The sequence below is a fragment of the Neovison vison genome, chromosome 13, assembly GCF_020171115.1.
Source record: "Neovison vison isolate M4711 chromosome 13, ASM_NN_V1, whole genome shotgun sequence".
In the NCBI taxonomy this organism is placed as follows: domain Eukaryota; kingdom Metazoa; phylum Chordata; class Mammalia; order Carnivora; family Mustelidae; genus Neogale; species Neogale vison.
The window spans coordinates 27,640,502-27,666,896 of record NC_058103.1 but is presented as its reverse complement, the minus strand read 5'-3'; the positions used below and the strand labels follow the sequence as shown (position 1 = coordinate 27,666,896).

The 26,395-nt window shown below is 36.5% G+C and overlaps 1 protein-coding gene across 11 annotated transcripts in view; it reads left to right on the top strand.

The window, feature by feature from the left end:
• Positions 1-26,395, top strand: part of EML5 (EMAP like 5) — a 182,337-nt gene that overhangs the window by 76,395 nt on the left and 79,547 nt on the right. For all 11 annotated transcript variants that reach the window (XM_044229512.1, XM_044229511.1, XM_044229510.1 and 8 more), the window contains 10 exons: positions 1,915-2,082; positions 2,817-2,923; positions 3,672-3,790; positions 5,002-5,188; positions 12,310-12,415; positions 13,959-14,052; positions 15,034-15,134; positions 20,936-21,138; positions 21,735-21,846; positions 23,112-23,239. In XM_044229512.1, coding sequence (XP_044085447.1) covers positions 1,915-2,082; positions 2,817-2,923; positions 3,672-3,790; positions 5,002-5,188; positions 12,310-12,415; positions 13,959-14,052; positions 15,034-15,134; positions 20,936-21,138; positions 21,735-21,846; positions 23,112-23,239 — 1,325 coding nt within the window. The remainder of the gene's footprint in view (positions 1-1,914; positions 2,083-2,816; positions 2,924-3,671; positions 3,791-5,001; positions 5,189-12,309; positions 12,416-13,958; positions 14,053-15,033; positions 15,135-20,935; positions 21,139-21,734; positions 21,847-23,111; positions 23,240-26,395) is intronic.

Sequence of the window (26,395 nt, the reverse complement as noted above, 5' to 3'; positions counted from 1 at the left end):
ATCTGTTTATCACAGTTAAATAAGCAGTTCTGGCTATTGGGTAATTATTAATATAGTCCTTTTGATTAGAAATCATTTGTTCCCCTTAGACTTATTCTACAACTTTTTTGTTACATTGCCTTGGTTCTTTCTTAGAGGGGATTGATCTTTGAAAAGTCACAGAATATAATCTGGAAGGGATTTACAGGATTATTTACACCTCTCTTGCGGTTATTGCCCCATATAGTTAATTTGAATACTGGCTCATATAACTCTTCATGTACCTAAACATGACAATATTAATACATCTTTAAAACTTGGAATTTGATTTCCTGGAATCTCTGGCTTTACCTTTTAAGACTCTCTGGTGGCTAAGAGTACTTAAAAGACCCCATCAAGGAAAGTAATAGCTATAGTCCTCTTGATGGTCAAATAATGCACTCTCATATAGACGAATGAGACTAAATCTACCTTATTAGACTTTCCTAGGTGAACTGTGGCAAGTTACCCTTCTAGAAAGTTACTTCTTTTCAGCTGCATTAAAAATATGGTTCTTAAAATAACAGCATTGCTGTTAAGCATCGAATTGTAATTTAGGTAAGTTTTGGTCAAATCTTGTATGCTTTGCTTAAGATGGCTATCCCTAAATTCATGGCCAGCATGAAAGCTTATCTCCAGATTTTAACTGATGGAGCTTTGCCATCCTGACAGGGCTTCTGTAATTTAAAAATTTTAAAACATTCTCAAAATGAAGCCAAACATTATTGTGTCCAGTATACTCTAATAGAGGTGTGTATATGTTGCCAAATACCAGGTTTATCCTAGCAAGATGCAGAGAATGTTTTCTGAACTTAAAACCACAATATTGGCTCTTGTCATCACACAGTTTTTTTTTTAATTAACCACAAAGTTAGATATTTCCTTTACAGTTAGAGAAATTTGGTGTCTACCACCTTAACCAAATGATACAACCTCACATCACTAATGATAGAACTGTGCCCCTTGAAATGATGTATCCAAAAGGATGCAATAGCACATGTGCCAAAAAACACAGGATCTGAATCTAATCATGAAGAAACATTAGACAAACTTATGTTGAAGAACATTACACAAAACATAAATTTAAAGTATTACTATAAGGGACAGTTTTGGGGACAGCTGGGCGTATTTTATTTTGGTGAATGTGGTGTATTACATTGAGTTTTGACTGTTGAACCAACCAGCATTCCTGGCATAAATCCCATTTGGTCCTATTGTGTATTCCTCTACATGTTGCTGTGTTAGGTTTGAAAGTATTTTGTTGTTGATGGCTTGTTGTTTGTTTGTTTTTTAAGACTTTATTTATTTGACAGAGATCACAAGCAGGCAGAGAGGCAGGCAGAGAGAGAGGAGGAAGGAGGCTCCCCGCTGAGCAAAGAGCCCGATGCAGGGCTTGATCCAGGGTCCTGGGATCATGACCTGAGCTGAAGGCAGAGGCTTTAACCCACTGAGCCACCCAGGCACCCCTGTTGATGGCTTAAGTTTTAAAAGGATCCTCTGGTTGCTAGTGCTAGCCCTGCTGGGGATGGAGTAGACTGGGTCAATTTCACTTAAGACCTAAGGCGTCAGGGCAAAACATTCAAATTTCATTATATGGAAACAGTTGATGCTTTTGTGGCTGCAGGCTTTTCTCAGAGTAGTAAGAAAATGCCTCACAATCATAGTGGTTCATACCAAATTATATTATAAATCAGTAGAGCAAATATTTACATCCCTTGATGTAGACTCATTCATTTTTTCATTCAGCAAACTTTTGAATGAGTATTTTTACCCTTTGATCATAATTAAGATAATGGAGGAAGGTTGTATTGCTTCAGATCTAGAAATTGATGTTTGAAGTGGTATTTTCATGTATTGGCATTTACTTATCAATTTAAAAGTATATTTTTGTTATAGGGGCCAAGTTTAAAAAATACATTGGCCATTCGGCTCACGTAACTAATGTCAGATGGTCACATGACTATCAGTGGGTTATTTCTATTGGTGGAGCAGATCACTCTGTCTTTCAGTGGAAATTTATTCCTGAAAGAAAACTAAAAGATGCTCTTCACATAGCACCCCAAGGTGAGTAGTAAACACTGCCTAAGGAATTTCTCTGTCAAAAAACTTCAGTAACTGCAAATGAACACTTTTACTATTAAAGTGTAATCTATCTTTTTAAGTGACAATACAGTGTTTTGTTAGTGGAAATTTTAAAATACTAGGCAGATGTGTTTAGAGTCAAATATCAGAGCATGGAATACAAAGTACTTTCACATGCATTGAAATCCACCCAACAATGAGTGAAGAAACCATTACATTCTCAAAACAAACATTTAATGTATTCTTGGGAAGATAGGTATCTAGGTGTCCTATATGGTTTTTTGGACAAAGAAAATTTATCTAATGTCAATTCATTCATTGCATGTAGTATTTTCTAGATATTTTTATGTTAATTATAAACCTATAAGGCTTATAAATACATATTTATATACATAAATATATATAATAGTATATAATTATAAACCTGTAAGGTTTAGTTACTTGTTTGCACCAGCTTTTAAGTTTGATATAGCAGTCACTGGGTGCCAGTGAAGGGACTTACAGTAGCTGCTGAGTTTGCAGTGAGTGGAGAGGAAGGTAATCTGTGGTACAGTTTACTGACATCTGTGTCACTTGAAGAGATAATTTCATTTGATTGTTTTATGGCTTGTCACCATGTCAGTTGTCACAGTCAGCTCTTAATTATTAATTTTACAGTGCTTTTTGGAAAATGAATGTTTTTCAAACAAGTAATGTTTCATTTTTAAAAATTGCAGAAAGTCTGGCTGACTCTAACAGTGATGAATCAGATTCAGATCTGTCTGATGTTCCAGAGCTGGATTCTGAAATTGAACAAGAGACCCAGCTTACCTATCGTCGGCAGGTAATTAATATCATCACGTAAATTTTTTCTGAAAAAGTCTAGTTTCTTCTTTATCTTTCTCCCTGTTGTTTATTGACTTATTGTTATCTTTTGTGGTTTTTAATTTTCCAAGAAATGTTGGTTTTTTCAGTTTTCCTCCTTTAAGAGTTAAAGTGCACTTGTATAAAATGTTCTTTTATAATAAGGGCTTGATATATCAAATATGCCTGTATTCTATTTGCCTATGGCTTTTTGTCACAGTACACTCCCATTTATTCTCTTTAAAATATTCTCTTCTGAAGTGTATGAATTTCATGGAACACTAAATACATATTTGTCAGTGTGATACATAGAAAATGTAAATTTGTTATTTCCAAGGAAGAAAATTTCATAAAATAGATTTTTGCTTAAGACAAGTGTTAAAACTTGGGGCACCTGGGTGGCTCAGTGGGTTGGAGCCTCTGCCTTTGGCTCGGGTCATGATCCCAGCATCCTGGGACCGAGCCCCGCATCAGGCTCTCTGCTCGGGGTCGGGGAAGCCTGCATCCTCCTCTCTCTTTGCCTCCTCTCTCTGCCTGCCTCTCTGCCTACTTGTGATCTCTGTCTGTCAAATAAATAAATAAAATCTTTAAAAAAAAAAAAAAAGACAAGTGTTAAAACTTTAGTGGTCAGTAGTAACCACAGTCTTTGAAAGTTACAGTAGGAATCTGTAAACACCTTTATTAATTTATATTCTAAGAGACATTTTACTTCTGTACATTATTTAAAGGTTTACAAAGAAGATCTACCTCAGCTTAAAGAACAGTACAAGGAGAAACAAAAAAGTGGTACTTCTAAAAGAAGAGAGCGGGCTCCAGGAAATAGTATTCGATTACACTTTGTTCATGGGTATGAAACAGCTATTTTTCATTTATGTGTTTGCATTTTGGTTCACATTTAATAGCTGTATAACTTTGAGCAAATCTTCTGGCTCTTTCCCCATCTGTGAAATGAAGGTAACAGCACCTACTTCATAGGTGCTGATGAGGAATAAATAAGCCAGTGTTTGTGGGGACTTAGAATATTGTTCCGTGCATAATAAACACTATATGAGTGTTAATAATAGATTTATCTTATGGAAGTTTAGTATTTATAGACATGGATCTCTTTAAACAAATGAAAATAAGTAAAATGTAACAGATTATCATCTCCCCTAACTAATTATGATTTGGAATTATATTGTGCCCCTTTTTGGGGCCTGCATTTGGCCTTTGTATTTTAATTTTAGTAAAATATGGCTTCTGGATTTTCTTAGAAATATAAGTTTCACATTTCATCCTTGAACAACAGATTCTCAAATTTAACCCTTCCTGTCCCTGATAATGCTTTCAGGAATTAAAAAAAATTCATTTAGTAAGAATATTTTATTTCCACTGTTAAAGTAGGCAATATTTCCCGGCAGTTACATATTGTACATTGAATTTCTTTGAAGTGCAAAGAGAGTTTACTTGTTACAAATGGTATTATATTGACCATTTTTAAAAGATTTGGCTTTTTTTGGGATATATATATAATATTTTTAAATTGTTGTTTGGACATTTTTGGAATATATATTCTCATAGTTCAACAATGCATATAAAAGCATTCACTTTGAAAATCCTTCTCCCAGGAAGCTTCCCTCTTCTTGCTAGATGGGAGATTGCCTGATTCATGAATCTTTTAATAAAACCAATTAGATCTTCAAAAAAAGAAGGAAAAGAAAGTCTTCCCAGCTCTGCCCTCTCAGGCATCCTTTTTCGCCCTCCCAGGGCAGTTCTATACCCTTCCATTTATAAAAAAGCACCAATTTTTGTTTTATAGTATACAAATTCAGTAATACACTTATGTAAATTGTAGTATACTATATATACTTTTCTGTACCTTTTTTCATTCAGTATTGTAGCTTGGATTTAGCTGTTCGTAATCAGAGCAATTCATGAAAGTTTATGGAATTTTATTTTTTCAGTATCTTGTAAAACTGGAAATAGAATGACCTAAAACGTACCGGCTTCTCTGTATAACCCATATTTACCAGATCAAAAGCTATGGTTAGTTTTATACGATATGTTTTCTATTTTCAGTTACAGAGGTTATGACTGTCGAAGTAATCTGTTTTATACTCAAATTGGTGAAATCGTATACCATGTAGCAGCTGTGGGTGTCATTTACAATCGGCAGCAGAACACACAGCGCTTTTACCTGGGTCATGATGATGATATTCTCTGCCTGGCTATTCATCCTTTGAAAGACTATGTGGCAACAGGGCAGGTAGGTTAGACCTTTGTTTGGATTTATATGTGGGTTAGTCCACTTCTTAAAAAAAAATCTGTCTTTCATTTTCTAGGAAATGAAGAATAATGAATTCTTTAGAATGGGGTTTTATTTTCATACTACAAATAAAATTTATTTCAACTTTTTCCCTACAGTTTTCCTTTGAGTTTTATTGTTTTGATTATTATTTTTTTAATTTGGTACTAAGGACTCTGGCTTGTCTTCTTTCTGTCAGGATACATTTTTTTAAATTTGTGAGTAAACATAGAAAACAAAGACTAGAAATCTGATTTCTTTCTTTGAATTTTCTAAAATAAAATTATCTAACAAATGTTCTGTGATACACAGGATGACTGTTTTTATTTTACAAGCATGATATTTACCCATTTAGGTTTACCAAAGTACAAAGCAGAAATGTTGAAATAGAAAACACTGAGAAAAGTCTTAACTGATATTTCTCTATATGGATATTCCTAGAGAAGGAGGAAAAGGTGATATTTATAAATATTCTTTCTATATGTAAGCACTTTACTAGTTTCTTAGTATATATGATTGACCCTTGAACAACACAAGTTTGAACTCCATGGCTCCACTTACATGTAGATTTTTTTACAGTGCTTTAAATTTGTTTTCCTTACGATTTTCTTAACATTTTCTTTTCTCTAGCTTACTTTATCATAATAATACAGTACATAATACATGTAACTTACAAAATGCATGTTTACTGACTATGTTATCAGTAAAGTTTCTGGTCAACAGGTTATTAATAGTTAAGTGTTTTGAAGGGCACCTGGGTGGCTCAGTCAATTAAGTGTCTACCTTTGGCTCAGGTCATGATCACAGGATCCTGGGATTGAGCCCCTTGTCTTGCTCCTTGCTCAGCAGGGAGTCTCCTTCTCCCTCTGCTCTTCCCCACTGCTTGTTCTCTCTCTCTCAAATAAATAAATAAAATCTTTTTAAAAAATCATTAAGTGTTTTGAGAGTCAAAAGTTAAACATGGATTTTTGACTGTGCAGGAACCCCTAAACCCCACATTGTTCAAAGATCACCTGTATTTTACAACTCTATTTTACTCTCACCTCACCTTTATGAGTGAGCCATTTCCATTTTACAAATGAGGAAATTTAGGTTTGAAGAAATTATTTTCTCAAAGATCTTTCAGCTAATAAATGATAAAGTTTAAAGCTGCATTAGTCTGTCTGGCTTTTTAAACACTGTGTAAATATACCTTCTAGGATATATTGAGGCAGAGCTGGGCAACTTGGATTACTCTTTTCTGAAAGGAGAGAAAACTCTTCCCTTTTTCTTTCCCTCTTCCCTCCCTCTGTTTGTGCCTCCCTCTTCCTCTTTTTTCTTGTCTCCCTCCTTTTTCTCCCTTATTTCTTCCATTTCTTGAAAAACATTCATAGGGCACATGCTGTGTACCAGAAAATGTGCTGGGAATACAAAGATAAATAAGACATGTTCTTGCCATGGTAAGCTTTCGTCTTCTGAAGGAGAAGACATACATGCAAGGAAAATCATGATACAAGGTTATTGGTATGGAGCAGGGCTTCTTATTATTATTATTATTTTTAGAGATTTTATTTGTTTATTTGACAGAGAGAGATTACAAGTAAGCAGACAGAGGGAGAGGGAGAAGCAGGCTCCCCGCCAAGCAAGGAACCCAACACGGGGCTCCATCCCAGCACCCCAAGACCATGACCTGAGCCGAAGGCAGAGGCTCAACCCGCGGAGCCACCCAGGCACCCCTGGAGCAGAGCTTCTTTTTTTTTTTTTTTTTTTTAAAGATTTATTTATTTATTTGACAGACAGAGATCTACAAGTAGGCAGAGAGGCAGGGAGAGAGAGAGGAGGAAGCAGGCTCCCCACTGAGCAGAGAGCCTGATGCGGTGCTCGATCCCAGAACCCTGGGATCATGACCTGAGCTGAAGGCAGAGGATTTAACCCACTGAGCCACCCAGGCGCCCCGTGGAGCAGGGCTTCTTAACCTTAGCACTGCTGATGTCTTGGGCAGATAATTTTGTTGTTGTTATTTTAAGGTTTTATTTACTTATTTACTGGTCAGAGAGAACAAGCAGGGGAAGCAGGCAGAGGGAGAAGCAGTCTTTCCACTGAGCAAGCCCAATGCGGGTCTCAGTCCCGGGATCTGGGGATCATGACCTGAGCAGCTGCTTAACCAGCTGAGCCACCCAGGAGTCTGTTGGGCCAGATAATTCTTTGTTGTGAAGATAATTGCATTGTTGTATACAGTGCAATCCTATATATTATGGTATGTTTAGCAGCATCCCTGGAGTCTACTCTCTGTATGTCAGTAATATCCACTCAGTGTAACAACCAAAAATATCTTTGGTGTCAAATGTTTCCTGGGAGGCAAAGATCACCCCCTGCTGAGAACCACTAATGTAGAGATATGCATAAATTCCTTTTGCATTGTAACAAAGGACTAATTAATTGTTCCACATAGATCAGGGAAACCCTCATGGAGTTGAGGCCATTTGAGCTGAGTACTTTACTTGACAGGGGAGGTAGGAGAAGGTGTTCTAAGTGTGTTATTTGTAAATGTGGGGCAAAAATCCCACAAAACACAGCTTATTTGAAGAACGATGAGTAGCCTAAAGTATTCAAATCATAGAGGGATGAAGAAGAACTAATTAAAAGGGTTGGTGAGGGCCTGGGGGGCACCATTTAGCCTTATCTGTAGTTTATAGAAAAGTTTCCTCTTAAAGCACAATTATTTACCCATTGTGTTTGGCAAGAAGTTAGAACATTATTCTGGTACTACTCTAAGGAAGGCTGTAGAAAAACTCGTCATTTGCTACCATGAGTCTGGGATTGGAAAGAATTCAGGCCAGATTAAATTAAAAGTCAATATGACCACAGGACATCCTTGGATACCTACTGCGGAGGAGGCAAAACTTTACCTCCTAGGTTTTCAGCTGGGGTTCTTTAATAAAAAACCAAATATGCAAAGAAAAACAAAAAGTATATTAACAGGTATAGTGCATACCACATTGGAGAAATCTACACCCAAGTGACTGAAAACGGTGACTTAGAATTTCAGCATACATAGGACACAGTAGACTGGTGGAGAAATTACAGAACAAAGGAAAGCATTTTAGGCTTCCAAGGGCGACACACTGTGGGAAGGTAAGTATATGACAAAATTCCTAGAGTAAGGTTTCTTTGCAGATTCCTCTTATGCTATCCCTGGGCCGAGTCTGTCTCCAGTAAAAGGAGAATTTATATAATCAACGGGTTGTACACCTTAAATTTATGCAATGTTATATGCCAATTATATCTCAATAAAGTTGAAAAAATTATATAATATACCACATCTTCTTTATCCATTCCTTTGTCAGTGGACATCTGGGCTTTTCCCATATTTTGGCTACCGGGGATATTGCTGCCATAAACTTTGGGATGCAAAACAGAGGATCATAGGGGAAGAGAAAAAAATAAGATGAAACCAGAGAGGGAGAACAAACCATTAGAGACTCGTAGTCATTGGGAACAAACTGAGTGTTGCTGGAGGAGGTGGGGTGGAAGGTTGTGTAAGACCCGCGGATCCCCTTACCCAAGAATTCAACACTGCCACAGGATGCAAGCAGCAAGAGGTTCTTTATTGTAGCGCAGGCGCCTGCGTGTGGTCAGCAGCTCCTGCTAGCTGAGCACACCAGGCTGGGGTGGTGCAGGATTTTTATAGACAGATACAAACAAGTTTTGGATGGGGCAGAGCTGATTGGCTGACAACTTGAACATTTGAAAAAGGCATACTTGGTGTTTGTGGATTGGCTTTGGAGGACCCCCGCGCGCGAAGAAAAAGGCGGGAAGGGGGAGTGAGGAGGGGGAGTTGGACCTTATTACTCAGCAGAGATGCATCCTGCCTACGTGACTATGTGGCCCCCTGCCTCCTGCCTACGTGACTATGTGGCCCCCTGCCTATGCCTCGGCTATTAGCAGAAGATATCTTGTTAAAACAGGAGACCAGTGTCACACCCTAAAAGCCAAGCGGTTACAAGAAGGCAAAAGAGCAGTTAATTAGTTAACTGGGGGAAGGGTCTTTCAGTTGGAGTAACTGGGTGATGGACATTAAGGAGGGGGGCATGTGATGTAATGAGGACTGGGTGTTATATAAGACTGATGAATCACAGACCTGTACCTCTGAAACCAATAATACATTATATGTTAACTAATGGAATTAAAATAAAAACACTATGTCGTGGGGAAGCATGATTCAGATTGGCTGCCACTGTCAAGAGCTCACAATTTAGTATGAATTGGATGAATTACTGTGTGTATGTGTGTGTGTGTGTATACACAATTAACTAAAAATTTGCTAAAAAACACTCATTCAGGTATCTTACGGGTAACTCAGGTTAAGCATGTCTAAAATGGAGATAAATGAGATTAAGCTTTCCTTTCAAGCCTGCTTATCCTTGTGTTTCCTACTTAGAAAATGACACAATATGTATTAACCTGGTCACCTAAGCCCAAGAGTTTGTGACTTGTTCTCCCTCACACCTTATAACCAGTCAGTCCCAGAGTTACAACCAAGATTTGTCCTCAGTATAGTTAAGTTCTCTACGACGAATGTATCTTGCTTCGTTTGTTTTGTATTTATATCTTACCTTGTCCCTGCTGGCACTTCTGGGCTTCATGATTGCTAATCTTTTGTTATAACCAACCAACTAGTCTTCTATCTTCATACTTCTCCCCTAACCATTTCCCCAATCTTTCTTTTCTTCTGTGTTTATTAGTAGCTTTTAAGCTAATGTGTAAGCTCATTAGCATACAGCTCAAGCCATTTAACCTAGGCCAATAGGCTCCTCTTCTTACCTCTTACCAGTTACCTCCTCATAAACAATGCTCCTGCCTTTTGAGCTATTTAGAATTTGTCCATGTGTAGTACTGCTTCACATCTTTTACTTAGTTCCCTCCTCTGGAAAATTCTTGGCCTCCAGTTCTGTTCAACTGTCCAACTTTGTCTAATTTCTACTCATTTTAAGACTTAGGTTTAGTAACATATCTGTAAACTTACCTAACTCTCTCTTCCTTCCTGATCCTTGACTGAGAGGCCCCAAGTAGGCTCTGATAACACTTATTCTGTTACTACTTCTGCCAGCACTGAACATGGTGTTATCCAAGCTTCCCCACATATTAGCTGTGGGGAAATTACCTAGCCTCTATATGCCTATTTCAAAATAAGGATACTGGGGCTCCTGGGTGGCTCAGTCAGTTAAGGGTCTGCCATTGGTTCAGGTCATGATCCTGGGGTCCTGGGATCAAGCCCGGTTTGGGCTCTCTGTTCATTGGAGTGTCTGCTTCTCCCTCTTTCTGTGCTCTCTTTCTCTCACTCTCTCTCAAATAAAATCTTTAAAAAAATATATAGGGATACTGTCGGTGCCTGTCTCTTAGAATTGCTTTGATTGTTAAGTGAGTCAGTCCTTACAAATGTTTAGAAAAGTTCCTGATACATAAGTCAGTTCTCCATAAATGTTAACCTTCGTTGTTATCACTGTCATTGTTTCCGTGTGAGATGTCCAGTAGGCAATTGAAAATGTAAGTCTTAAATTCAGAAGAAGAATTTAGTGGTTAAAAGAATTTGGGAGTCATTTGTTGATTTAACCACTGAAACTGGAATTGAGATACTCCAAGGCAAAAATATGGAGTGAAAAGATTGGAGTTTTAAAGACAGAATCTTGGGGGGCTTTTTATTTAAGGGAGAGGTGATGAAATTGCAAAGGAAACTCAGTAGTAAGAGTTCAGGAGATCAGAGAACCAGGAGACGATGGTACGGCAAAGTTCTCAAAAATACCAAGCTCTGCAGAAACTCAGTAGCAAACTTAACAGTCATGGGGAACATTTGGGCTGCAAAACCTAATGAAATATTGGCTGATGGCAGGCTTGTTATTTGTTATGTCTTTATATAAAATCAGTGTCAAAATTAATAATTGTAAGCTATATTCGTTATTTTGGGAGTTGTCTTTACAGGCAAAGCTATTCTTTTTATCCTCATACTTAAAGACAGTTATCACTTGAGTCTAAAGGAATAATTAAAAACTATAGTTTACTTGTGGATTAGTGAACATAAAACCTAAGTTAAAACATAAGTGATACTCTGTTCATAGTCTTTATTTACTTTTCGGTACTTTAACCCCTTGTATCTCTATTAATACTATTATCCTGGCCTAGAATGTACTTGCTTCTCTTTTTATCTAAGACTGCCCTTCTGAAGGCCCGGGTCAAACATCATCTCTTCTAAATTTGGTTTTGGTTTTTTTTAAGATTTTATTTATTTATTTGACAGCGATCACAAGTAGGCCGAGAGGCAGGCAGAGAGAGAGGAGGAGCAGTCTCCCCGCCAAGCAGAGAGCCCGATGCGGGGCTTGATCCCAGGACCCTGGGACTACAACCTAGGCTGAAGGCAGAGGCTTTAACCCACTGAGCCACCCAGGCGCCACTCTTCTAATTCTTTATAACCTTTTCAACTTCATTAAGCCTATGTCATCAGATATTCTAATTTAACTGAAAATGTCTTGTTTTCCTAATGAGTTTGCAAAATTTTCCTGAGTGTCTTTTGCTCATTGTATCTAGCATGGGAACACAGCCAACTATAGGCACTCAGTAAGCATTATCCTTACTGTGATGCATAGGACCAGATTTGTGAGTCTTGTAGCACATTTCTAGAAACACTGAGCCTAGTCTCATTAGCATTTCAAAAAGTATAAGAAAGGGGTGCCTGGGTGGCTCAGTCGGTTAAATGGTTAAGCATCTGCTTTTGGATCAGGTCATGATCCCAGGGTCCTGGGATAGCCCCACATTGGGCTCCCTGTTCAGCAGAGAGCCTGCTTCTCTCTCTCCTTCTGTTTGTGTGCGTGCGTGCTTTCTCTTTCTCTCTCGGTGTGAAATAAATGAGTAAATAATCTTTAAAATACATACAAATTTTTAAATTAAATATATATATGAAAAAAATGTCAGTCACATGCATGATCTGCCTTATATTTTTCATTTGATAAATGCCTATAACAAGACAAAGTCTGTAAAATCTGTTTTATTTCCTTTTAATAGATACGAAAAAAATAATTATATGAGTTTTATAATTCTTTCTATTGTAGGTAGGTAGAGATCCCTCAATTCACATATGGGATACAGAGACCATTAAACCATTGTCAGTATTAAAGGGCTGTCACCAATATGGTGTCTGTGCTGTTGATTTCTCAGGTAAGGATGTTTTCTGTCTCAGTAAGAATAATCAAAATGCAGAGGTGATATATAGCATTATAGTCTAAATTGGTATTACCTAAACTTGTCACCTAGCTATGACCTTCACAGTTTTTTTCAAATGTGCATGCTATTGTCCTAACCAGTCAGGGCTGAGAGTGTAGGTGTGCTGGCTGGCTTATAAGTTAATGAGTATTATTTTTAATACCCATTAATATAAATATGTTTCTATTTTTAAATGTCCATATAATATAACATCTAAAACCCACTAGAATTACCCACTAGTGGTTATGTAACTCCCACTTTAGGCAAACCCCAATGTCACGTAATATTTTACAGTCACAGGATAAATGAAAATATTTAGGGTAAAAGCTAAGAAGGAAAGAGGTTAACTCTGAAATACTTGTTTTGTAACTTTTCTATGAAGTAACAAATCCAAGCTATCTTATAAAAATAATTTTAAGCGATTTTAGCTCTTTCCTATATATTTAAAAGTTTAGGCACTTCTGGGCAGCTCAGTTGCTTAAGCATCTGACCTCAGCTCAGCTTGTAATCTCAGGGTCCTGGGATCTAGCCCCACGTCAGGCTCCACTCTCAGTGGGGAGTCTGCTTCTCCTTCTCCCCCTACTCATGCACACTCTATCTCTCTTATTCTCTCTCAATGAAATCTTTTTTTAAAAATTTTTAACAAATACACATAGATCTACAATAAAAGCCAGGCTGTGGATTGGGAAGAGGGGAGAAATGCCATTGATAGAAGATTTCAGTTTAGGAAACAGTAAATTTATACTTTCTGCAGCTCTTACTAAAATGAGAGTTATTGGGAGGAAGCATAAATATGCATTTAAGTATCTTCTAAAAGTCAAGAAATAAGATTAATGGCAAACTGAGGGAGTCAGTTAGAAAAATATCACTAGTATTGATAATGAAATAATTGAGGTTTGCAAAAAGTGCCAGAGTGGCCAGTGTATAACTAGTTTGGGCCTTTGCAACTTGTAAATGTGTGCACAGCTGTCAGCATGACTTACTTAGTTCAATCATTTGTCCAACACTTCATTACTTGTTTGGTAATAGTAACAAATAATATAGTTGACCGTCACTGAAAACAGTCCTATTAATGACAAAACGCAGTTGTAACCTACATCTTTTTCCATTCAATTAACTTTTCATAATCACTGAGTCCTATATCAAAATAGAGTTATTACAGTAAATTTAATTGAAGTAAATATTTTCTTTATTTTCCTTTCCTTCTCATTTTAAAATCTTTTTCCACTTAACCTTCCTCCTTCCCCCATTCTAATCTGGTGGGAAAATAAGGAAAATGAAGTCAGAGACAACGTCAACAATGTTTAGATGCATTGAGAAATTGTTCTTCCCCTGTTTACAAATTCTGGTTCTTTTTATAGCTATATGTGTGCATGCCTAACATTTAACATCATTTTATAAAATTTTAAATGGTGCTGTAGGTTTTAGGGTTTCTTTTAGGTTTTTTATCTTCTGAATGTTAATGGTGAGTCTCTCTCTCTCTGATTAATTTTTATAGCTGATGGGAAACGTTTGGCTTCAGTTGGAATAGATGATAGTCACACTATTGTGCTGTGGGACTGGAAGAAAGGAGAGAAACTTTCAATAACAAGGTGGGGAAAATCTTGATAGCACATTGGCAAAATAATGAAATTACTTAAAAACTTTTTCTATTAAAACACTATTGAAATCAAATATGTAACCTTTTAAAAAAATTGCTGTCATCTTTATTACCATTGAATAAGTAGTATAAACCTGGTAAAAAGACCAATGATTTGAGAATTCATTGGTAGGTTTATCCCTTGTGAAACTGCTTTTACTGTAATAATACATTGGAAGTAGCTTTTATCTAAACTCTTCATTTATGGGGAAAGAATTCTATACAGTAAATTCTACTAGATGGTAATCTATAATGTGGCCATTGGAAATGCTCAAATCAAATATTTGAGTGACAGATGACACATACACCTGTATATCACAAAGAAGCTATAGATTATGTATATTTTTCTCTCACATTTTCCATCTTCTAAATTTTCTAAAATGAGCATGTGTTATTTTTATAATAAAAAATATTAACAATTGCTTAAAAGGAGGAAGTAGTCAAGTGTCAGATTATTTTTTAACATCCTATTCCTTAATGTGTGACATTAAACACTTTTAAAATAGAGATAAATGCTTTTTTCAGTACATAAACAATGGCAAATAAAAGATAGTTTGAAAGGAATTTTGTGTTTGGAATGGCTATATTAAGCTGTAACAAAATATTATAAAAATTTTTTCTTTAAAAAAAAAAAAAATTTTTTTTTTCTTTAACTGATTCATGCTACAATTCCCTAGTCACAGTACCAAAGTAGGTGCTATCCAAAAGTTCAGTTCTCACTGTTCCTATGTTTGAAGATTATGTTGAGAAGAATTAAATTAAAATTACGACAAAATAACAGATGTACAAATGCGTGATAATATAGCCCAAACCTGAGAGAGATGTAGGCAAAGGATTCAGTAGTGAAGTAATCACAATAGGGTATGGATTAGGCAAAAGATTATTATAGGAGAGATTTATCTTTAGAGTTAAAACATTTTGGTATTTTTTTCAGAGGAAGTAAAGATAAGATTTTTGTTGTAAAGATGAACCCCTACGTGCCTGATAAATTAATTACAGCTGGAATTAAACACGTGAAATTTTGGCGTAGAGCAGGTAAGGAAGTGCTTCTTTTTTACTCCTTTGAAAGAAATTATTACTTTCAAAAGTGATTTAGCTAAGTGCAATGCAGTATCCTAAATTGGATCCTGGAACAGAAAGGAGACGTTAGTGGAAAAACAGGTGAAATGAATTCAGTTAATAGAAATGCATCAAACATGTTGGTTTCTTAATCTGCAGTAATGTAGGTTGTTAACATTAGGGGGATTTGGGCAAGGAGTATACAAGAATACTCTGTTATCTTTTCATCTTTTATGAAAATCTAAAATTATCCAAAATATTTGTTTTTTCAAATGATTCATAACTGTCTTGATATATTTTAAACAAATGTACGATTGACTTTTTGTCTACAATAGTGACATTATTTTTGACTACATTAATGTAATATTCATATTTTCAAAAGGGTTTAACTTGGGTTAGCTTGGGTGGCTGGTCAGTTAAGTGGCTGCCTTCAACTTAGGTCATGGTCTTGGAGTCGTGAGATTGAGGCCCGTGTTAGGCTTCCTGCTCAGCAGGGAGTCTGCTTCTCCCTCCCCTTTCTGTGCACAGCCCCCTCACCCCTAAGCTCAAGATATCCCTCTTTCTCTCAAATAAATAGAATTTTTTAAAAAGTGTTTAACTTGTGAGATAAATCAAGTGATGTTCAGACTCCTTTCTTCTTCTGTTAAAGACATTATTTAGTACAGACTGAAAATGAAAAATGCAAAAATTCTTTATATGCTATAAAGTAATACAGAAAACAAAGGTTGTATTACTTTAGTCCATTGTAACTGTAAATTAGGTGCTGTGGAAGAAGTTAATATTTTAAAATGAAAATGTCTCTTTTCTGAATAAAATAGTAGTTCAGTTATAAATTCCACCAGTTTGATATCAAAGTCCCAGCATACTTAAAACTTGCAGATTAAATACACAAATATAGAAGAAGTAAAACATAAATAAGAAAACGTTTTAGGGGGTGCCTGGGTGGCTCAGTGGATTGGGCCGCTGCCTTCGGCTCAGGTCATGATCTCCGTGTCCTGGGATCGGGCCCCGCATCGGGCTCTTTGCTTGGCAGGAGCCTGCTTCTCTCTCTCTCTCTCTCTCTCTCTCTGCCTGACTCTCCGCCTGCTTGTGATCTTTCTCTCTGTCAAATAAATAAATAAAATCTTTAAAAAAAAAAAAAGAAAAAGTTTTAGTAAAGAGATCTCTCAAGTTGAGGTTACTTTCAAATTCACACTTGGATTTAATACTTTATCACAAACTCATCAAATCATAGTGTATATATGTTCACAAAGTAAAAGAGTATTTTCACATTTTTATTCCCATATATTTAATAAAATGTTGGAATACCTCATTTATTTAGAATTGCAAATACCGAGCAAGTAATGCTTATTATTTGTCTTGAAAAACAAAACAAAATCCTATAAATTTCTTTGAAATAAGAGACAAAGAAAGTAACTAGTTTTAGAATGAAGAGATTTCTCTCTCAAATAAATAAACAAAATGTTTTTTTAAAAAAAGGGTGCCTGGGTGGCTCAGTTGGTTAAGCGACTGCCTTCAGCTCAGGTCATGATCCTGGAGTCCCGGGATAGAGTCCAACATAGGGATCCCAGCTCCACAGGGAATCTGCTTCTCCTTTGACCTTCTCTTCGTCATGCTCTCTCTCACTGTCTCTCTCCCAAATAAATAAATGTTTAAAAAAAATGAAGAGATTTGCAATTGAATGACTTTTTTCCTTAAGTTTGATTAGTCATATAGTAGACCTAAAACTGAACCATAAGGATAAATGTTAAAACTTTGATATGCCTTTCAACCTTCCTCACTTTTGGGGTTCTGATTCACAGAGTTCACTAGACAAGTGAGAAAATAAGTAACCACTTTATTAATCTGAGTAAGTGCTCAGATAAATGCATAACTTTATGTAAATTAGGTAAAGATGGCTAGAAGGGAGCGTCTTACCTCCTGTCTCAGAACTAGGCTTTGAGAATTTCAACTCATAAATTATTAAGCTGACCTCTAAGAAATTTAAACTCTGTTCGATGGTTGGTATGGGCAGGTATGGCAGGCAGCCACTGAAAGTTTTTGAGTGCAGTAATGATGTGACCTGGTACAATAGGAATGTGTTATGCTATGTCTATCAGAAAACCCAGTTGAGAATTTAAATTGGCAGTGGCAAACTCTTCCTGTAAATGATGAGGCAGCAAATATTTTAGACTCCCCAGGCCCAAGGGACATAATAAAAAAAAAATTATGTAAATACTTATGGAACAAGAGAGAAAAAACTCCTACCCTGCTTTCTACCCAGTTGCCATGAACTGGAGACATTGTATCCAAGATCAACTTGTTGCAGTGAAAGGGACTTGTGGATTGGGCGGGAGGAACCATAATCATGCCCCAGTGAAACATAGGTCCTACTGTGTTATTCTCCCTTCTCACTTTGGGCAGCTAGCCAAAGTTAAGGCAACTCCTAAATAATTCCACTGCTAGGTACTTAGCAGTTGCCATTTGCAATGTCTTTAACTTGTAGATCGCAACCAGCTTAGACCCTGGGCAGCTGCTAGTTGGCAGCCATTTGTCAGGAAGGCAGGCTCTAGGAGTGGAAAAGGAAACAGGCATGGCTTCTGTAGCTCACAGTGCTAACCTGTATGCTCTTTACAAAAACGGTGGCAGGATTTGGCCCACAGCCTGTGGGTTGTCTCTCCTGCTCCAGATAGACTATGCTCTAGTGAAAGCCAGTCCCTTCACTTGTGTACTAGATCCTTTCTCTTCTCATCTACTCAAGAGGATCAGTCCAGTTCTTCTTCCCTTCCTCCCCTACTTACATCATCGCTTTTCCCTCTTTATTTTTTCTACTCCGCATACAGGTATGGGGTTATTTCTCCATCTTAAATAAAACCAAATGAAAACCCCCCTTCAGTTCTACCCTCAAGCTGCTAATCAGTTTCTTATATACCTACTATAATACCTTTAGACTGTTGTTTACATGTTCATTTTACAATGTGTTTTCTCCTTCTTTTGAGAGAAATCTAAACCTGTTAGGGTTTTTTCCCCCCTTACCACTCTACTTAGTTACCCTAACAAGTGCATGAACTACTCTGGCTGCCACATTAAGAAAAGACAGGGGTGTCTGGGTGGCTCAGTCAGTTAAGCATCTGACTCTTGATTTCAGCTTGGGTCATGATCTCAGGGTCATGAGATCAGGCCTCATGTCAGGCTTTGTACTCAGGGTCTGCTTAACATTTTTCCCCCCATCTTTGCCACTTCCCCTGTTCATGCTCTATTGCTTTCTAAAGTAAATAAATAAAATCTTAAAAAAAAAAGACTGTCTTCTGCATACATGTGGAATATGACCACTTTTCATCATCTTCCATGTTACCACTCTAGTCTGTGCCACCGTTATCATTTGCCCCGATGACTGAAATAGCCATCTAACTCTTTTCTTCCTTGCCATTCTCTGATTTACTCTCAAACCAGAAATCAGAATGAACATATTAATATATGATATGCCAGATTTTATTCCACTAACCACTTCCCATCACATGCAGAGTAAAAGTTAAATTCGTAAGATGGCCTGTAACTGCCTTTGACCTCTGTGGCTTCATCTCCCATTACTTCCACCCTTATTTTCTTTGCTATACCATGCTGACCTCCGAAACTGTTCTTTGAAGTTTCTTTCACATTACTGTATTGGGGGCCCTTGCTGATCCTGCTGCCTTGAACAGGGAACAGAGCAGGGAATTTTATTGTCTGTTTTGTTTGTAGCTCTACCCCAGTGCCTTGATAGTGCCTGGCGCATGCATATATATATATATATATATATATATAAAATTGAATATATTCAATTGGGAAAAAATGGGCAAAAGATATCAATAGGTAATGAATGGCCAATAAAAATAGGAAAATATGACAAAGCTCATTAATAATCAAAGAAAGGCACATTAAAACAACAATAAAATTCAGTTGGGGGGCACCTGGGTGGCTCATTTGTTAAGTGCCTGCCTTCGGCTTGGGTCATGATCCTGGGGTCGAGCCCTACATTGGGATCCCTGCTTGGCGGGAAGCCTGCTTCTCCCTCTCCTACTCCCCCTGCTTGTATTGCCTCTCTCACTGTCTCTCTCTCTGTGTCAAATAAATAAAATCTTTACAAAAAAATTCAGTTGGTATTTCATATCCCCCAGTCTGACAATACCAAGTGTTCCTGAAAGGTGGGAAACAAGATCTCCTTTCTCTATTAATGGAAGTGTAAGTTGATGTATCAACTTTCTAGAACAGTTTGGCAACAGATGATACCTCTCATCTATATGCTTTCCTTTACGCACATACCCTGTGGTCATTCCTAGGCACTCCTAGAGAATCTCTTGCATTTGTATAGAAGAGACCTTTACAGGAATATTTAAATCAGCATTGTTTCAGTAGCAAATGCTTGGAAGCAACTTAAGTGCCCATTAATAGGAAAATGAACGGACTGTTAGGTTCATATAATGGAATGTTTATATAGTTATGAAAATGCATATTCTAGGGGCGCCTGGGTGGCTCAGTGGGTTAAAGCCTCTGCCTTCGGCTCAGGTCATGGTCTCAGGGTCCTGGGATCGAGCCCCACATTGGGCTCTCTGCTTGGCGGGGAGCCTGCTTCCGCCTCTCTCCTTGCCTGCCTCTCTGACTACTTGTAATCTCTGTCTATCAAATAAATAAATAAAACCTTAAAAAATGCATATTCTAGAGGTACAAATCAACATATATAAAATTCTATAGTGGATTATTAGTGATAAAAACAAGTTGCAAAGGAATACAGTTGACCCTTGAATGACACAGGGAGTTTGGATGCTGACCCCCGGCATAGTAAAAAATCCACATATAACATTTTAAAAAGTATTTTTATTTATTTGAGAGAGAGTGAGAGAACATGCACAAGCAGGGGAAGGGGCAAAGGTAGAGGGAGAAGCCGACTCCCTGCTGAGCAGGGAGCCTGACACAGAGCTCCATCCTAGTACCCTGGGATCATGACCTGAGCTGAAGGCAGATTAATCGACTGAGCCACCTGGGGGCCCCAAAAATATGCATATAACTTTTGACTCCCCAAATACTTCTAATAGCCTGCTGTTGACCTGAAGCCTTTCCAATGACATAGTTAACACACATTTTGTAAGCTATATGTATTAAATAGTGTAATCTTACAATAAGGTAAAATATAGCAAAAACATATTAAATAGAAAATCACAAGGAAGAGAAAATAAATTTAGAGTACTGTGTCTATTGAATAATGTGTAAAAGTGGACTTGTGTGCAGTTCAAACCAGTGGTGTTCAGGGTCAACTATACATAAAATGGTATTTATAGAAAATCTTAAAACATGAAAAATACGACCTACTGCCTAAAAATTTACAAATAAGTAGTAAAATGTATTAAAGAATGCATGAAGGTAGTCAATAGCCCATTCACAATAGTAGAGGGTCAAGAAGGGAAATGGGATTGGCATCATGCTTTGGTTTTAGTAATTTTGTGTGCGTTCTTATATTATTTTTTATATCTTTCTGTTTTCTTAAGTATGTCATAATAAAAATTTTGAAGAACAATCAGAAGTGCTGAGAATTGATCAAAGCTGACTTAGTGTACATGTTTTTATCCAAAGAGCTGTGGCCTAAAAGCTGCCATGGTATGGCTGTCTTAGCCAGGCAAGTCGCTGATTGAGAGACCTTTACTTTTCTTTTAAAGTCTCCATACTATTACACATTTAAACAATTACAGTAGGAAAGAATTTTATCACTTTAGAATTTTGTACATTTAAAAAATGGTACTTCTGTGATATTTTTCATGAACCAGGAGGAGGACTGATTGGAAGAAAAGGCTATGTAGGCACACTGGGGAAAAATGACACAATGATGTGTGCAGTGTATGGATGGACAGAAGAGATGGCTTTTTCTGGAACATCCACAGGAGACGTGTGTATTTGGAGAGATGTCTTTCTTGTGAAAACAGTTAAAGCACATGATGGGCCAGTGTTTAGTATGCATGCATTGGAAAAAGTAAGTATTCTATAGATATTTTTAAGTTAAATGTAATTTGATCATAGATTGTAGAGCATTTTCACAAGTAAAGGAATATTGTCTTTCTGCTAAGCAGAGCCACTCAATAATCTGTGAACCAGAGTCTTCCTACCTTCTTTTATTCCTTTTTCAAACTCCTGAACACAGTGAAATGGGTCTGCTATGAAAAAAAAGTTTAACTTAATATTTATTAATTCTTCCTATGAGTCAACAATTATTTGACCATATTATCACCATATCCTGTGATCCTCTGTTTATATGAAGGATGGGTTTATGAAGCCTCCAAGAGAAAATATGTATCTTGTTGAAAGTGTTAGAACTACCTTATGGTTACAGATTACAAACCTTGTTCTTAAAGTTCTGTCCTAAAAGTAGATTGTTCAGTGTCCCTGTAAATATTTTTGCAGATTCCTTGCTAATATATAAAAAACACAATTGATTTTTATGCTAATTTGCTCACGAGCTGTAACTTTTAGCTGTCAATGTTCTTTCCTCTAGAATTTTTCAACATAAGGAAGATTCTTCTTTTTAGAAATATTTAGATCTTTATTAACTTGAAGATTTTACTTTCAAAGGGATTTGTAACTGGAGGAAAAGATGGTGTAGTAGCTCTTTGGGATGACTCCTTTGAAAGATGTCTCAAGACCTATGCTATCAAAAGAGCTGCTTTGGCACCAGGATCTAAAGGTGATTTGAGGGGTGCCTGGGTGGCTCAGTTGGTTAAGCATCTTCCTTCAGCTCAGGTCATGATCCCAGGACTCTGAGATCATGACCCACATTGGGCTCTCTGCTCAGTGGAAGTCAGCTCCTCCTCTTTCCTCTGCCTGCTTATCCTCTCTTCTTCTCTCTCTGTCAGTAAATAAAATCTTCAAAAAAATAATAAATAAAATAAAGATGATTTTAAATTTAATTCCCTTTGTAGGATAAGCTATTAATTACTCATTAACATGTGTGGTCCCTGAGGTGGAGCACATGGAATACATTTTTCCTTCTTTACTAGATAGACATCAGAATTTAATGGGAGAAGCCATTTAACTAGAGCCCAATTCTTGCTGTCCTTTCAAAAATCTATTTTCTTTGATAAAGATGGAAAAATATTAACAAAGCACAAGATTCTTCATGGTAATGTTGATCACTTTTAATGTTTCAGGGAAAATTGACACATGAGCATCACACTTACCACCAGTCAAGAATTTTTTAAGCTTGGCATTTTGTTTCACATTTGTGTTTTGTTGACCTTTCCTGTCTATCCTTGCATGTCCTTCCTTTTACCCTTTCATCAATGTGTTAAGGTACTACATCACATTCTCTGTAACTTCTAGGCCTTTCTGTATGCTATTACTTGGCCTAAAATTTGCCCTTTCTCCTCCTCTTGCCTCTTCCAATTACCTGACCACAGACTCATTTTAGATCTCAATAAGGTGATTTCTTCTATTTCCATCTCCCTTCTACCCCCTCAAGAAAGGGAAAATTCCCTTACAATTGCCCTGTTTCAATACACTCCTCACAGAGGGTCTGTTTTCTTTATTGTATGCTCTGTAAGAGCAGGAGCTAGCTATGTTTACCAGTTACCTCTCTGAAGCCTTCTAGGACACAGTCTACATAAATGAATCAATCTTAAGTTGAATTAAAATTACTAACCAGAATATTATAGGTGCTCAAAGAAGGTAAGGAGGTGAATGGGGAGGGGCAAATACACAAATATAAGAAAAAAAGAAACAGTCAACAGAACAGTAGTAAAAGATCTGGGATAATAGGGAATTATAGTATGTAGAGATTAGCAAATTGAGTGGTTTGGGAAAATACTGTGCATTTATTAGAATATTTAAAATACAGGGGAAAGCAACCTGGTAATGTGATTTTAATTGTCAAAAGAGCATCATTGGCAATATATACATCTTTGTGTTCTAGTAGCTTTATACCTAGAAGAATATTTTCATTTAACATTTCAGGTCTTCTCTTGGAAGATAACCCATCTATACGTGCCATATCATTAGGACATGGTCATATTTTAGTTGGCACAAAGAATGGTGAAATACTAGAAGTGGATAAAAGTGGCCCAATAACACTTCTGGTCCAGGTAATTGAAAAGATAATATACTTTTTTTCTTTGTATGCAATTGATTCAATACCTAAGAGCCAAAATAAATAGTAGTGGAAAATAATGTTAAATTAATTAGGGAAATATTTGATAATACATACCAAAAAATTTTTAATTTAATTATAGCTGAGTAGATACCAGTAAATAAATACTCATGTTATCATGTGGAGTAACTGCCATTATTTTAAGTAATTTCTTATCGTAAAAGAAGAAACCAATGAAAAGAAAAAAGTTGTAATTAATTAAACCAAGTCACTTTATTTCATATTTATTTTTATTTCTTTGAAGTATATTTGTTGAATGTCAGGCAGTTGTTTTTATTTGAAAGTCTTTATTTTCATTATTAAGTTTCTAATTTAAAAAATAAATGAACATATGCTAAAAATTTTATTGCTGAAAACATTTGTCAGTGAAAATGTTAATAATAAAAATCTAGCAATGTAAACTTTTGTATGGTAGAAATATAAAATGAAGGAGCAGGATCAACTGATCCTTAACATTTTTATCAGGAATGCTGTATTAAGTTTTTAGTTGTACATTTCCTATATGTATTTTTCTGAAAGTAGGAAGACAAATCAATAGTATAGAACACAGCAAATGAGGTAGGATCTACCCTACTGAAAAGTTGTCCTGCAACTCTATATAGTAACACCAATTTTGAGCTTACCTTTTATTCTGAAAAAGAATTATGTTCTTTCTTATTACAGACTTATTTCTTCTCCAACCCCACTTTCCTCCCACTTCACTTCTGTTAAAATAACACAGAGCACACATAGATGAGAACACTGCACATACTTTAATGTTAATTTAAAATCCTAATATAATGTGTCAAGGGGAATTTGTAAGCAAATAAACAAAACATTGTATATTAAATTTATTGTCCAAATTTGGTGTCTTACTCTTGAACTTCAGTCACATAATATTCCTTTGAAATAAAAAGATGATGGAGTCATGGTGTTTAACATGTTTATGATCTCTTAGAAAATATCAGTACAAGTACACTTTTACAGATGAATCTCTGGACAGAACTTTTCAAAAACACAGTCAATTTTATAATTGTAAGAAAAGGTTTGAAGTGATAAATGACATCCTATTATTTTTTATGTTTATTATAGTGTGTAAGATTTTAAATACCTGTTGTCTCTCTCCTAAATATCAGAAACAAGACAAGGATACCATTCTGACCATTATTGTCCAAAATTGTGTGTGAGGTCTTAGCCAATTCAGAAAAACATTATGAAGTGTAAGCACTGGAAACAAATGGATAAGACTGTCAGTATTTGCAGATATTATAACCCTGTATCTTGGGTATTCCAGAGAATAAACTGAAAAATCATGAGAACAAATTGGGGAGTCCTGTAAAGTGAGATTCAGAATCAACATGTAAAAATCAATAGCATTTTTTCAAATCAGCAATAATCAGTTAGAAAATATGGTACAAAATTGGTAGAAAATATGGTACAAAAAAACAAAAATTTTTGAAGAAATGAAAAAGAAAACTATACAATAACCAGGAAAAAATATGCAAGATCAGTGTTAAGAAAACTATAAAGTTTTACTAAAGATCTAAAAGATCTAAATAACTTATAAATTCCATATGATCATAAACCAAATCCAAATGAAATTTTTCAGAAATTCTGGGAAGCATTTTTAAAAATCATCTAGAAAAAAAAAAAACCAAAATAGTACAGAAATTGTTGAGAAACTTCATGCTAGAAATAAGATAATATAAAACTATAATAATTAAAAGTTTAGGGGCACATGGGTATCTCAGTGGGTTAAAGCCTCTGCCTTCAGCTCAGGTCATGATCTCAGGGTCCTGGGATCAAACCCCGCATCGAGCTCTCTGCTCAGCGGGGAGCCTGCTTCCTCCTCTCTCTGCCTGCCTCTCTGCCTACTTGTGACCTCTCTCCCTGTCAAATGAACAAATAAAATCTTTAAAATAAATAAAAATAAAATTTTTAAAAAGTATAGAGACATACAGGGAAATACAAATCAAAACCACAATGAGATAGATGTCACATCCCACCTATCAGAATGGCTAAAATAAAAAACTCAAGAAACAAGCATTGGCAAGGATGTGGAATAAAAGGAACACTTGTGCACTATTGGCAGGAATACAAGCTGGGACAGCCATTCTGGAAAGTAGCATGGAGGTTCCTCAAAAAATTAAAACTAGAACTACCCCATGATTCAGTAATCACACTACAAGGTATTTAACTTAAGAATGCAAAAACACTAAGTTGAAGAGGTACATGCACCCTATGTTTATTGCAGCATTATTTGCAGTATCCAAACTGTGGAAGCAACCAAAGTATCCATCAATAGATGAATGTATAAAAAAGATGTATATAGATACATATACACACATGCCTGTACACAGTGGATTATTATTCAGTCATAAAAAAGAATGAAATCGGGGCGCCTGGGTGGCTCAGTGGGTTAAGCCGCTGCCTTCGGCTCAGGTCATGATCTCAGGGTCCTGGGATCGAGTCCCGCATCGGGCTCTCTGCTCAGCTGGGGGCCTGCTTCCCTTCCTCTCTCTCTGCCTGCCTCTCTGTCTACTGTGATCTCTCTCTGTCAAATAAATAAATAAAATCTTTAAAAAAAAAAAAAAAAAGAATGAAATCTAGGCACACCTAGGTGGTTCAGTAGTTTAACCTCTGCCTTTGGCTCAGGTCATGATCCCAGTGTCCTGGGATGGAGCTCTGCATCAGTCTCCCTGCTCAGCAGAAACCCTGCTTCTCCTTCTCCCACTCCCGCTGCTTGTGTTCCTTTTCTTGCTGTGTCTCTCTCTGTCAAATAAATAAAATCTTAAAAAAAAAACAAAACTTGCCATTTGCTAGATGGCAACATGGATAGAGCTAGAGAGTATAATGCTAAGCAAAATAAACCAATCAAAGATACCATCAGATACCATCTGATTTCATTCACGTGTGGCATTTAAAAAACAAAACAAATGAACAAGGGTGGGGGAGAGACCAAAAACCAGACCTTAACTATAGAGAACAAACTGATGGTTACCAGAGGGGATATGGTTGGAAGATGGGTGGTATAGATGAAGGGGATTAAGAATACACTTATCAGAACGCCTGGGTGGCTCAGTGGGTTAAGCCGCTGCCTTCGGCTCAGGTC